The sequence below is a fragment of the Vipera ursinii genome, assembly GCF_947247035.1.
Source record: "Vipera ursinii genome assembly, chromosome: 5".
Classification (NCBI taxonomy): domain Eukaryota; kingdom Metazoa; phylum Chordata; class Lepidosauria; order Squamata; family Viperidae; genus Vipera; species Vipera ursinii.
In genome coordinates, this window is record NC_139518.1 from 7,050,562 (window position 1) to 7,064,898 (window position 14,337).

The 14,337-nt window shown below is 49.3% G+C and overlaps 1 protein-coding gene across 1 annotated transcript in view; it reads right to left on the bottom strand.

Moving 5' to 3' along the window:
- Nucleotides 1-1,840: 1,840 nt before the first annotated feature.
- CHRD (chordin) overlaps nt 1,841-14,337 on the bottom strand; it is a gene marked incomplete at its 5' end in the record, with an annotated part of 60,851 nt that continues 48,354 nt past the window's right edge. The window contains 6 exons of the mRNA XM_083363908.1: nt 1,841-1,958; nt 4,093-4,186; nt 8,776-8,930; nt 10,178-10,280; nt 12,684-12,787; nt 13,835-13,885. Of these exons, the coding sequence (XP_083220034.1) occupies nt 1,888-1,958; nt 4,093-4,186; nt 8,776-8,930; nt 10,178-10,280; nt 12,684-12,787; nt 13,835-13,885 (578 nt within the window). The 3' untranslated portion in view covers nt 1,841-1,887. The remainder of the gene's footprint in view (nt 1,959-4,092; nt 4,187-8,775; nt 8,931-10,177; nt 10,281-12,683; nt 12,788-13,834; nt 13,886-14,337) is intronic.

Sequence of the window (14,337 nt, forward strand, 5' to 3'; positions counted from 1 at the left end):
GCTAAGGGAGGCAGTTATGTGAAATTTTGCCCCAATTCACCACCTTCCTTGCCGTGTTAAGATAGTAACATGGTTGTTAAGTGAATCTGGCTTCCCCCATTTGACTTTGCTTGTCAGAAGGTTGCAAAAGGGGATCGTGTGACCCCGGGATGTTGCAACCGTCATAAGTACACGCCAGTTGCCAAGTGCTGGCATTTTGATCACGTGACAACGAGGAGGATGTAAGGGTCATCGGTGTGAAAAAGTCACTTTTTCCAGTGCCGTTGTAACGTTGGATGGTCACTAAATGAACTGTTATAAGTCGACGACCACCTGTATGTCAAACCTTCAAACTAATTTGGCAGCAGCCACCTTCACTTTGTTTTCAGTTGCACAGTATGGGGAAGGCATAACAATAACTGTTCTGTGGGAACCAAGGTCAAGCTACCTAAGTTTTTGGTGGGCTGGATCTTCCGTTAGAAAGCCCGCCAAAGTAGTTAATTGGGGATTGTGATTTATGACATACTGCAGGGGTGGAGAATTCAACTTGTTATTTTGTAACCTTGGCGGGGGGGGGAACTTTCAGTCTTGGTTTCACCTTTTTTCGTGCGGGTACAATGTAGCCATTAAATTTGTTCTTTGAGGAAAGCAATTGCCGCAGAGTTCTTATTTTTATTGGTCTCACCTATCGGAACCATGACACTGTATTCACGAGTGGTTCTGATTGCTTGCACCTGTCAGCCAGTTGCTAAAAGCCTGGGGTGTTGCATCCTGTGGCTTTCCGCAACTGAGATATACAGTAGCTGGCAATTTCCCAGGGAATTTCAAGGATGTTGCAAGAGTGATATGCTAATCCTTGTTTCTCCTGGGTTTCTCCTCACCCGGCATTTCCCCCTTCCATCGCAAACTGCTTTTAATTCGACCATGGAAATTCCCACGGGATTTAAAACCCTTGGGGGGGGGGGAAGAGGGAATTGGCACAAGCGCAAAGCATTTGCTCAACCTAACACGGATTTTACTCCGTCAATCCTCTCTTTAAAAAATAAATACTTCATCTTCCTTATCAATTCTTCCGTTTTGAATTGGCCATGGGCAACATAAATTATACATCAAAATGAAACAAATAGGACCTCCCCCTCAAACCCTATTTCTGGCCTCAAAATGCAGTGAAGGAGGACAATTAGGTATGATTTAAGCCAGGGCTCTTCAAACTCGGCCCTTTTATGACTTTGTGGACTTCAACTCCCAGAATGCCTGGCTGAGGAATTCTGGGAGTTGAAGTCCACAAAGTCATAAAAGGGCCGGGTTTGAAGAGCCCTGATTTAAGCAACAGGTGCCAAAGGTGCTTTTTCAAGAGGCAGGTGAACTTTCTTGAGTTTCCCTCTTGAAAAAGCAGTTTTGGGACAACCCCAGCCTGGATGACGGAGAACCCCCCACAGACATTTAAGTCATATGGTTCCTTTGGAAGGGGCCACGTATCCAAAATGTGTGAAATGGAGATAAAGGCATCAAAATGTTGAGTTCCTAGGGGAATACGGATGCGGGCCTCCATGCATTGGGCAGAATCACGGGTCCATCCCAGAACAGGCTCGACTGGTCTGAGTGAAACTCCAGTGGATTTCGGCCGCTTCCCAGGCACTTGAGGTCAACTCCCCATTCCTCAAGGAAACCCACAAATGTCGTTTCTTCTCACGGAAGCAGGCACAAAAGATCTGAGTCAAGTCCTGTGGCTGCCCACGAGGTGGAGGAGAAGCCGAGCTGTTCAGGAGAATGGAGGGAGGCCTCTTCTGCGAGAAGATCTGAAGGTCCTCTCTGTGGCTGGCTTTAAGGAGTTCTCAGAAAGATCCCACTCCAGGCGACTCTAGAATATCTTTGGAGGCCCCGTGCTCCTGGGCTTCAGCTGGCTGGTTAATGTCCCCAGGAGCGCTTGGTCACCCCTCCAAAGGTCCCTTGGGCTTCTTCCTGAAGGGTCTCTGATGCTGCAGGAGACAAAGGGGGGAAGCAGAAAACGGGGGATAATAGTGAAAAAGAGAATCGGAAGGGCAGGCATCTCATATGTGTTGATGGCAGCAACAAAAATGGAAGGATATTTTGATTCCCATGAAAGTTGGACCATAAGAAAGGCTGAGCGTCAAAGAATCGAGGCCTTTGAACTATGGTGCTGGAGAAGACTCCTGCGAGTCCCTTGGACTGCAAGGCGGTCAAACCGGTTAGTCCTAGAGGAGATCAACCCTGACTGCTCTTTGGAAGGCCAGATCCTGAAGTTGAAACTCAAATACTTTGGCCACCTAGTGAGAAGGAAGGACTCACTGGAGAAGAGCCTAATGCTGGGAAAGGTTGAGGGCGATAGAAGAATGGGACGACGGAGAATGAGGTGGATGGATGGAGTCACTGAAACAGTAGCCGTGAGCTTAAACGGACTCCAGAAGATGGTAGAGGACAGGAAGGCCTGGAGGAATGTTGTCCATGGGGTTGCGATGGGTCGGACACGACTTTGCAGCTAACAACAACAACATTTCGATTCCCACTATGGGGGAATGGCTACGGAAATGGATAGAGTTGGCAGAGATGGCTAGATTTTCTTTGATTAAAGAAAATAATAAGTACTTTTATTTCTACTTGGAAACCGCTTCTGGACTTAATGCTTGAGGTGGGAGAAGAAAAAAAATGAAACTTTGATTTGGGGTTTTACTGATTAGATTGATTTGTTGTAATAGAAATGGCTAGTTTATACTATTAGGAAAACGTAAAAAGTTCGACGTTAATGCTTTAATCATAATAATAATAAAGTTGGAAGGGACCTTGGAGGTCATCCAGTCCAACCCCCCTGCTCAGGCAGGAAACCCTATATTCCATTTCAGACAAATGGCTGTCCAGTCTCTTCTTAAAAACGTCCAGCGCTGGAGCATTCAGAGCTTCTGGCGGCATGTTGTTCCACTGATTAATTGTTCTAACTGTCAGAAAATTTCTCCTTAGTTCTAGGTTGCTTCTCTCATTGGTTAGTTTCCATCCGTTGCTTCTTCTTGCTAACCCTTCGGGTTCGTTGGAGAATAGCTTGACTCCCTCTTCTTTGGGACAGCCCCTGAGATACTGGAAGACTGCTATCATGTCACCCCTCGCTCTTCTCTTCATTAAATTAAAGTAAAGGTAAAGGTTCCCCTGCTAGTCGTTTCCGACTCTAGGGGCCGGTGCTCATCTCCGTTTCAAAGCCGAAGAGCCAGCGCTTGTCCGAGGACGTCTCCGTGGTCATGTGGCCGGCATGACTAGACATACCAAATTCCAGCAACCGTTCCTTATATGTTTTAGCCTCCAATTCCCTAATCATCTTTGTTGCTCTTCTCTGCACTCTTTCTAGAGTCTCAACATCTTTTTTACATCGGGGTGACCAAAACTGGATGCCGTATTCCAAGGGTGGCCTTACCAAGGCATTGTAAAGTGGTATTAACACTTCACGTGATCTTGATGCTATCCCTCTGTTAATGCAGCCTAGCCTAGCCTACTTCATTGGACGTACTGGCCTACTCACTCTTTTTAATTTAACGTATACAGGTCGCCCAGCTCTATAACAACCCTGGTACTGCACAATTAAAATATTCATAAAATACTTATAAAATGCGAACGGAAGACTCCCAAAATAGATGCAATCTTCCACTCACAAACCGCAACTGAACCCAAGATTTCAATCACTAAGCAAGACAGGTGTCGAGTAGGTTTTTGGCCCATTTCACGACCTTTCTCGCCACAGTTGTTAAGTGAATCCCTGCAGTTGTTAAGCTAGTCACACGGCTGTTAAGTGAATCCGGCTTCCCACCCACCCCCCATCCCCATTGGCTTTGCTTGTCAGAAGGTCACAAAAGGGGGGATCGCGTGACCCCGGAACACAGCAACTGTCGTAAATGTGAGTCAGTTGCCGAGCATCTGAATTTCGATCACGTGACGTTGGGGATGCTGCTGCCACGGTCGTAAGTGTGAAAAATGGCCATAAGTGGCTTTTTCTCAGCACCGTTGCAACTTTGAACGGTCACTAAGCAAGCTGTTGTAAGTCGAGGACGACCTGCATCGTGTCTCCTCCAAGATTCGGCCGACAACCTTGTGCTAAGGGTCCACACTCACCTTGGCACTGGGTGCAACAAGAGTCTCCCTTTTTCTGTTCCCTGGAGCAAGAGGCTGGAGAGCATTCTTGGCGTTGGCAATGCGTTTCCCCGGACTGAAATTAAAACAAATTAAATTAAATTAATTTTTTTTAAAAAAACCAAAAGTTGCCGGAAGAGAGCTAGGATTACAGAAGGTCCCTAAATCCCCAACAAGAACATGGAGGCAACAATTGGGACAGCATGCTTTTCAGCTCCTGCAGGCTGAAATACAGGCAATCCTCGACTTACGGCCGCAACTGAGCCCCAAATTTCTGTTGCCCGGTGAGACAATTGTTAAGTGAATTTTTGCCCCGTTTTACAACCTTTCTTGCCACTCTTGCTAAGTGAACCGCTGAAGTTGTTAGGAACACGTTTGTTAAACGAATTCGGCTTTCCCATCCCACCCCCCCCCACCCCAATCGACTTTGTTTGCCTGGAAGGTCGCAAAAGGGGATCACGTGACACCCCCCCGGGGGACCCTGCGACCGTCGTAAATGTGAGCCAGTTGCCAAGCAGCTGAATTTTGATCATGTGACCACGGGGGATTCTGCAGCGAACTTTTTAAGTGTGAAAAACGGTCATCGGTCACTTGTTCCAGTGCTGTGGTAACTTCAGACAGTCACTAAGTGAGCTGTCGTAAGTCAAGGACTACCTCTAGAAGGATTCTGGAAAACGGCTTCAGCAGTATAACTACCTGGGTTATTTTAACCCTCTGCAAGACTAGATTTGTTTGGGGTTAATACTGACCCCCCCAGGATTAATTTAGTCAGTTGACTCCGTTTGTTCTTCCCCCCCCCCCAATACCCTACCTGTGACCCCTTTTAAATGTGTTGCGGGAACGGACTCTGGAATTCGCTCCCCCTTATTCCAGACAAGTTGAAGAAAAACGTGGCTGCAGAATCTATCATCTGTGAATTATAGTCACATTATGCCAATATTAACGGCCCAGAAATGTCTGTCTTGGCAACAACTGGTCCTATTAACTCCATTATAGAGTTTTGTAGAAGTTATTTACAGAAGTAATAAGGCCTTGCTGTGCAGACAGCGTAAAACCCGTTGTTGTCCAATTTCACAGCCGAATCTTCCTCTCGGTCACCATTTTGAACAGTCACTAAACCAACCGTTGTAAGTCAAGGCTACCTATATGTTTCTTCCACCCACTTGTTCTGTCCCAGCCTACGTGAGTCCTTGTTCTGCTCACAAGGAGAAACCCCGCTTCCAACAAGCAGGCAGGAACCGCAAGTAAAAAACCAACCCCTTTTATTATTCACAGACCTGAGTCAATGTCCAAGGCAAACAACACAGTTCACAGAAACTCAATCTTCAACACGAATGGTTGCCTTCGTCAACCAGTATCTCTCACATCTTCCCTTTTATTATTCGGCCAAGGCATGGCTTTCCTAATGCCTTCTCCTTTGCCTTTGGAGCCGCCCCATTGCATTCCTCTGTCCTACTCTCTTTTCTTGCCGGCGCTTTAGTGCATCCTGAATTTGTCCCATCTGTGCTTTGTCACTGTTCAACTCAGCCTCCCAGCACAGCTGTGTCTCAGCCTGAGGGCGAGTAGAGGGGCCAGGCTCCTCATCAGACCATAAGTCTTGGAGCTCCTCAGAGCCTTCCTCTGACTCTGATGTCACTCCAGGCCCCTCCTCCTCCTCATCGGATTCCTCAGACTCGGATGCCGGGTCCACTGGCTGGTGAGGAATCACAACACGACTGGGATACCAGCCATCTCCTAAGTGAGACATTCCCGTCTCCAAGCTACCTACTGAAGTTGGCTATGAAATTTCCAGCACCTGCTGTTGTGATTCAGCCTCAGCCTGTGGTACCAGCAGCTGAGTCTGATGATTCTGAAGAGGAGGTGGAGGAGGGGTTTGGAGAGCCTTTGGTGTCAGAGGGAGGCTCTGATGCACTGCAGGACTCTCAGCCTGGCCTCTCCCATCATGTTCCTTATCAGACTCAGCTGTGTGAGCACAAGGTATTGTACAGAGATGATTCACAGCTGGATCTATTCAGGGACACTAGGAGCAGGAGGCAATCCAGCAGAGCAGAACAGAGAAAGGCAATGAGGCAACTCGTTGAGAGGAGGAGAAGGGCAATGAGAAGCCACACCTTGGGACTGCTGATAAAAGGGAAAGGTGTGGGAGGTGCTGGTTGCTGAAGGCAACCGTTTCAAGATCTTCTGCTAGAGTCCTGGTCTGTTATTCCTGTTTAACTCTTGTTTGAACTTTTGGTTTAACTCTTGTTTGAACTTTTGATTTCTTTGTAAATAAATTTGGTTGGGTTTTTTCCAGCCTGTTGACTATGTGATATCTGCTTCTTTGAGTGAGGGTGTCTTCCCTGCCGCCTTGAAGGAGGCGGTGGTGAGACCTCTACTCAAGAAGCCTGCCCTGGATCCAGCTATTCTGAATAACTATCATCCGGTCTCCAACCTTTGCTTTTTGGCGAAGGTTGTTGAGAGTGTGGTAGCGCATCAGCTTCCTCTGTTCCTGGAGGAAACTGATTGTCTTGACCCGTACCAATCGGGTTTCAGGCCTGGGTACAGCACGGAGACGTCATTGGTCGCGCTGATGAATGATCTCTGGCGGGCTCGGGACAGGAGTTGCTCCTCTGTCCTAGTCCTATTAGATCTCTCAGCGGCTTTTGATACCATCGACCATGGTATCCTGTTGCGGTGTCTCAGGGGGTTGGGAGTGGGGGGCACTGTTTTACAGTGGTTCTCCTCCTACCTCCTGGGCCGTTCAGTCGGTGTTGATGGGAGGGCAGAGGTCCGCCCCGAGGCCTCTCGTTTGTGGAGTTCCTCAGGGGTCGATCCTCTCCCCCCTCCTGTTCAACATCTACGTATATGAAGCCGCTGGGCGAGATCATTCGTGGTTTCGGGGTGGGGTATCATCAGTACGCTGATGATATCCAACTTTTTCTTTCCACCCCGAACCAACTCAGTGATGCCCTCGACGTGATGTCCCGTTGCCTGGAGGCGGTTCGGGTTTGGATAGGGAGAAACAGGCTCCGACTCAATCCTGCCAAGACTGAGTGGCTGTGCATACTGGCATCTCGAGTGAACCATTCTTCTCCATCTCTAATGATGGGGGGTGAGGTGTTACCCCCCGTCGATAGGGCTCATAACTTGGGCATCCTCCTAGATTCACGGCTCAGTTTGGAAGATCATATAGGAGCCGTGACCAGGGGGGCTTTCACCCAGGTTCGCCTGGTGCACCAGTTGCGGCCCTATCTGGACCGAGATGCCCTACGCACAGTCACTCATGCGCTCATGACCTCCTGGTTAGACTACTGCAATGCTCTCTACATGGGGCTGCCCTTAAGAAACACTCAGAGGCTTCAGCTGGTGCAGAATGCAGCTGTGCGAGTAGTAATGGGAGTTTCCCGATACTCTCATGTAACACCTCTTCTCCGCGAGCTGCATTGGTTTTCAGTTGCCCTCCGGGTGAGATTCAAGGTGCTGGTGTTGACCTATAAAGCCCTAAATGGCATGGGTCTGGATTACCTTAGGGAGCACCTGCTGCCAGCATCAGCTTCCCATTGTCCTGTGTGCGCCCACAGGGAGGGCCTCCTTAGGGTTCTGCCAGTTAAGAGATTGCCAGCGGGTGATTCCCAGGGGGAGGGCGTTCTCTGTGGGTGTGCCCGCCCTTTGGAACGAACTGCCGATGGAACTTCGGACTGCCCCCGACCTTCACTTGTTTCGCCGGGACTTAAAAACTTGGTTGTTTGAACTGTCTGGCCTGGACTGAGGGATTTTAAATTAAATTAAATTAAATTAAATTAATTTTAAATTTCAATTTTAATGTTATCTCAATTTTGTGGGCTTGTATTAATTTAATTGTATTTTATTCTCTCTTTTTGTATTGTTTTTAACTTGCCCTGTGAACCGCCCTGAGTCCTTCAATAAATTCAATAAATAAATAAATAAATAAATAAAATAAAAAGGGGTTGTCCCTGACATTCAAACAGGGCCAGTTGTAGGCTGGAACAGAACAGTTTCTTCCACCCACTTGTTCTGTCCCAGCCTACGTGAGTCCTTGTTCTGCTCACAAGGAGAAACCCTTCTTCCAACAAACAGGCAGGAACAGCAAGAAAAAAATAACCCCTTTTATTCTCACAGACCTGAGTCAATGTCCAAGGCAAACAACACAGTTCACAAAAACTCGATCCTCAACACAAAACGGTTGCCTTCAGCAACCAGCCCCTCCCACACCTTCCCTTTTATTATTCGGCCAAGGCGTGGCTTCTTAATGCCTTCTCCTTTGCCTTTGGAGCCGCCCCATTGCATTCCTCTGTCCTACTCTTTTCTTGCCGGCGCGTGCGTGCATCCTGGATTTGTCCCAGCTGTGCTTCGTCACTGTCCAACTCAGCCTGCCAGCACAGCTGTGTCTCAGCCTGAGGGCGAGTAGAGGGGCCAGGCTCCTCATCAGACCATAAGTCTTGGAGCTCCTCAGAGCCTTCCTCTGACTCTAATGAAACTCCAGACCCCTCCTCCTCCTCCACATCTGATTCCTCAGACTCGGCTGCCGAGTCCACTGGCTGGCAAGGTATCACAACACGACTGGGATACCAGCCATCTCCCAAGACATTGCCATCACCAACCTACCCACAGAAGCTGACCATGAAATTTCCAGCCCCTGCTGTTCACCGATGCCTCCATACTCACCAGGCACCAGCAGGTGATGCACTTCATCTCTCCAAAAGGGGGCACTGTAGGGTGCCAACTCTCATTGTGCATGTACCACTGCCGCCCAAACTTGCAAGCTCGGGGGCCGTCAGCCTGCATCATGTCGGAAAGCAGGGATGAGGGCTTCTCTGAGGCTATGGAGAAAAGGCAGAGTATGAAGGACATGGAAAGAGCAGAAGGAGAATATTGGCTAGAATAGCCACAGCGCTTAGACTTGCATACCGCTTCCTGGTGCTCTACAGCCCCTCTCTAAGCAGTTTTACAGAGTCAGCCTATTTGCCCCCCCCCCCAACAATCCGGGTCCTCCTTTTACCGACCTCGGAAGGATGGGAGGCCGAGTACACCTTGAGCCCGTCAGGATCGAGCTCCCGGCAGTCGGCAGAGTCAGCCTGCAATCCTGAGTTCTTAAAAACACTGCAAAACTCCAAAGCCCTGAATCACCACCACTTTGCCGGGCCTAACTTACAACAAGGTTTCTCCAACTCAGCAACTTTTAAAGATGGGTGGGCTTCAAATCCCAGAATTCCCCAGCCCCGCAGGACTGGGAGATGGAACGACTGCCCCATTTGCTTAAACACCACCCACCGACCTACCCCCCCCCCCAAAAAAATGGTGGTTAAAAACAGATCCAGCCTTGTAGATACACCCGTATTTGCCAGACTCAATGACAGTTGTAACTCGAGGACTTCTCCGTAATGAGCTGTTATGTCCGTAATGGTCCTGGTCTCTCCCCACACCAAACACAGGAAGGAAACACTCAGGAAAATGGTTCCTGTTTCCCGGTTTCCTGAGTGTTTCTTTCCTGTGTTTGGTGTGGGGAGTGACCAGGACCGTTAGGGACATAATAATTTAAAGTTAGCACTGGGAGTGGTTTGCTCCCAGTGCTCTAAATATCCTGCCCCTGCAGCTCCACCCAGCTCCACCCTTCCCTTCCCAACAGGCCAGCATCCTGGTGGTTGGGTATAAATCCACCACCCGGTGAGCTCCTTTATTGTCTTCAATTGTCCTCGGGAGCCAGCTTCAAAGGGGAGGAAAATCCAGCTCCCCTCTGCCCCCAGGGAACACAGCTCCAACCTGTCACCTCTGCATCTGCATTGCCTCTGCATCTGCTGAGCGACGACGGAGCTTCACGTGGTCGGCAGGTCGGGCAGCGGTGAGACAGACACCCCCCCACCCCCGCCGCCAGCTGAATGTCGAGCCTGGGGCTTGACACGAGCATTTTGAGGAAGTGGGCGCTGCTCCGGAGGGCATCATTTTCTGATCTTAAGTTTGGTGTGACATCACGAGGTGAAGTGATTGCCTTTGTGTCCCCACCCCCCGTGCTGTGACCAGCGGGCTGGCTAGCCAGGGAAGCAAGGTGCTTCTGACAGGTTCGACGTACCTGGGCATTGCTTGCAGCAGTCGGATGGGTTGACCCGGATGGGGTTAATGCAGGCCAACTGGGGGCACTGCACCTTCTCGCAGTGCACTTCCCCCGTGGCTCCCTGTGCAAACGCAGATGGGAAATCTTAGCAGAGCAAGAACCAGAACACCTTAAAACAAGTGGTCCTCGGCTGATGGCCACCACTGAGCAGAAAGATTTTTGTTGCTAGGCAAAATGTTGGCAAAGGGCATTTTGCTCCATCTTATGACCTTTCTTGCCACAGTTGGTTTAAGTGAATCACTGCGGTTGTCCGGTTAGTAACACGGTTGTTAAAACAAATCTGGCTTTCCCGTTGATTTTGCTCGTCCGAAGGTTGCACAAAGTATTACATGACTCCGGGACAATTGCAACCGTCTTAAGTGCATGCCATTTGCCAAGCATCCAGATTTTGACCTTGAGGATGCTGCAACGGTTTTGCGACTTGTGAAAAGTGGTCATAATAAGTCGGGTTTTTTTCAGTGCCGTTGTTAACTTCAGTCTCTGAACCAATGGTTGTAAGTCAATTTGCAGTTCTGGGATCCAATGGATTGCAAATCCCATCGTCCTCAAAGAGAAGAACTGGGAACTGTTGCCCAAAGCATTTGAAGCCTAGTGAAAGTGCCATAAATAGTCCCCCTCTCCCAAAAAGCAAAGCTAATCTTGCTTTTTTTTAAAAAAAAAATTGGGACTAGAAACCTTAGCTCCAATTTCCCACTGAGGCCAATGGGATTTGTGGTAGGGAACTCTGTCCCAGATGTAGGTATACAGTTACCAAACTGTACTGGAGGGATCCCAAAAATTTCTGCAGCTCTGGGGGCAGGGCGAGCAACGAAGCAGTTGTTATAGAAGAGGCAGTGCCTGGGGGCGGAGTCAAGAGAGGAATCAGTCTGGAGTCATTATGTTGCCACAAGCAGTCCAGCCCCCCCCCCACCCTTGAATTCTGTTATCTAGTGCCAATTTACTGCTAGACCAGGGCTTTTCAACCTTTTCACCCATTGTACCACTTTTAGGAGATGGCAACATCCGGGTGCCACCAGTCGCCTAGGAAGGTGTCAAAAACTTGATGACCAAAAAAAAAAAAAGGAAAAAAGTGATGAAGTACAGGTAGCTCTCGACTTACAACAGTTTGCTGAGTGACTGTTCGAAGTTACAATGGCACTGAAAAAAGTGCCCCCCAAGTCACAACCGAGCAAGACACCTGCCCGCCCGCCCACCCAGTCACGCTTTTCCTCCTGTCCGAGGTTTTCATTGTTGTGAGCATTTCTCTTGAGGATTGGCAGCGGGGGTGGGGTGGGGTGGGTGTTTGGTTTTTATTCCTCCTCTGTCTGCTGGGTGGTTGCGGCAGGTTTTGGTCACTTCACATGACCCTGGGACACTGTGACCGTCATAAATATGGATCAGTTGCCAAGCATCTGAATGTAAATCACAAGACCCTGGAGATGCTGCAACATTCCAGCTGATCGGCGCTTCTTCTGGGCTCAGAAGCGCCAGGATCAGCACTGAGCTCCAGCTGGAGCCTGGCGCTGATCCTGGCGCTTCTGCTGAGCCCTGACAGCCCCGAAGAAGTGCTAATCCTGGCACTTCCACTGAGCTCTGACAGCCCTGCAGCTCCAGCCATCTTTCACTCAGGCTTGTGTGGTGCTGCCACCAGTTCAGCTCATTCCCCTCCCCCGCTACCACTTTTCTAGGATGGTCATGTCCCACGTGCCAGGTGCCAATGTACCACAGGTGGTACCCGTACCACTGGTTGAAAAGCCCTGTGCTAGACCATCAGTTGACTACATTCTTGTGAATAGGCTTGAGCAATGAATCTTAACTGGAACTTAATGTGTAGTCCTAATTCTTCACCGTTGGACAAAGAAATCTTGCAACTTAGGCCAAATGTCACCAGAGTGGTAAAATCCGTGAGCAGTAATTCCTATCTGAGGAATTCTGGGAGTTGAAGTCCATAAGTCAATCAAAGGGCCAGGTTTCAAGAGCTCTGATCTACAACATCTGAAGGCAAGCCATTCCACTGATTATTTGTTCTACCTGTCAGGAAATTAGTTCTCTCCCTGATTAGTTTCCATCTGTTACTTCTTGTCTGCCTTCAGATGCTTTGGAGAATTAGGTGGACCCCCTGTTCTCTGTGACAGCCCCTCGAGTACTGGAAGAGCGCTATCACATCACCCCTACTCCTTCTCTTGGTTACACTAGACATACTTAGTTTCCTGCAACAGGTTTACCTGTCTGAATGAAAATGAAACCATTGAGGAAGGCTAAGGGGCATCTGGGCTGGGGTTTCCAAAACTCATGTAGCCAGATCAGCTAGATGCTTGCCCCAACGTACCAAAGTTCGGTTCCTTTTTCTGGAGTTTCATACGGTGCCCAATTCCAGTCCATTAAGTTTGTTTATAGTTTCAGTGGACTGGGCAAATGCAGGAACTGGGTTAATTCAATAGCTGGTTTCAGCCTTTGGGTTGTCTGGTTGATGTTCCCCTCCTACCTTGCAGGTACAAATTGCGCATTTGATGAGCCCAAACGGGGGAACTACAGGATGCCAATGTGTGCCCGCTCGTCTCCACGTCTTGTCACCATCAAAATAGCACCCTAAGATAGAGGAAGAGGATCAGGGCAGCTGCCTTAACTCTTAAGCGCAACATAGATCATACTGTTGGAGCTGTAGTCCCCAAGACTCTTCTCTTCTTGGGGAAGCCTTGGCTAAGCTCAAAAAGCAAATCAGGATTAGGTCAAGGTAAAGGTTCCCCGCACATGCGTGCTAGTCGTTTCCGACTCTAGGGGCCGGTGCTCATCTCCGTTTCAAAGCCGAAGAAGCCAGCGCTTGTCCGAGGACGTCTCCGTGGTCATGTGGCCGGCATGACTAGACGCCAAAGGCGCACGGAATGCTGTTACCTTCCCACCGGAGTGGTCCCTATTTTTCTACTTGCATTTTTATGTGCTTTCGAACTGCTAGGTTGGCAGAAGCTGGGACGAGTAACAGGCGCTCACTCTGTTCCGCGGCATTCGGGATTCGACCTGCCAGACTGCTAACCTTCTGATTGACAAGCTCAGCATCCTAACCCACTGAGCCACTGCGTCCCTTATAAATCAGGATTAGATCTAGTCAATACTTGGAATGCAAGGGAAGGTTGAGGCTGCGGGATAGCCTAGGACAGGGGTAGGCAACCTTGGCTCTTTTATGACTTGTGGACTTCAATACCCAGAATTCCTGAACCAGCCATGCTGCCTGGGGAATTCTGGGAGAGTTGAAGTCCCCAAGTCATAAAAGAGCCGAGGTTCCCAATCCCTGGTCCAGTCCAAAGTGGGTTGGGCAGTTCAGTTATAGAAACTAGCTATGGCCTTAGTATGCCGGGTTCACTAGACCTGGGGTTTCCAAACCTGGCCAACTTTAGGACTTGTGGACTTCAACTCCCAGAATTCCCCAGGCAGCATGGCTGGCTGAAGAATTCTGGGAATTGAAGTCCACAAGTCATAAGAGTGGCCCAGGTTCGGAGACCCCTGCACTAGAACATCCCATAAAGCTCACTCGAATTTAGCTCCGAGGACAACTTGACCCTGTGCAATAATTAAGGAAACCCCCCCTCCCCCCATGGGCTCTGAGGTCCATAATGCTCAGCCACCGGCTCTTGCCCTTACCTTCGCTGCTGTCTCGGATTTTCTCTGCTCTTTTCTGTCCTTCGTTTCCGTCTGTTCAAAGAGAGAGGATGCATAGGTGCATTATGGGCAGAAGGGGAAAAAAAACAGGATGGGCTGTGATTGGGACAGATACACTCCCCTGCGGGGGTGGGGTGAGGGCTTCCCCCTTCCCAGGCCTTCCCTAGGCAGCTTGACCCAGCCCTCTGGCCAGTGGGGCAGTGCCCTCTCATGCTCCGAGCTGCAGGTGCTAAAGGTGTGGGAAGACAGAAATCTCTAACTTTAAAATGCAGGTGTCCTTTTTCTACCTGGAACGATGATGTCCTTGCTGCAGATATCTCCCTCGTTTTCGAAAGGCTCTGCCAATCACTTATCTGACTCCTCCCCTCTCCCCTCTCCCCTCTTCCCCTCCCCTACTATTTTCCTCCCTGTCTTATCATCCATCCATGCAATTCCTGCCAATCTCCCTTCCTTCCATCTACTCACCCATTCATCTCCTTCTTTCC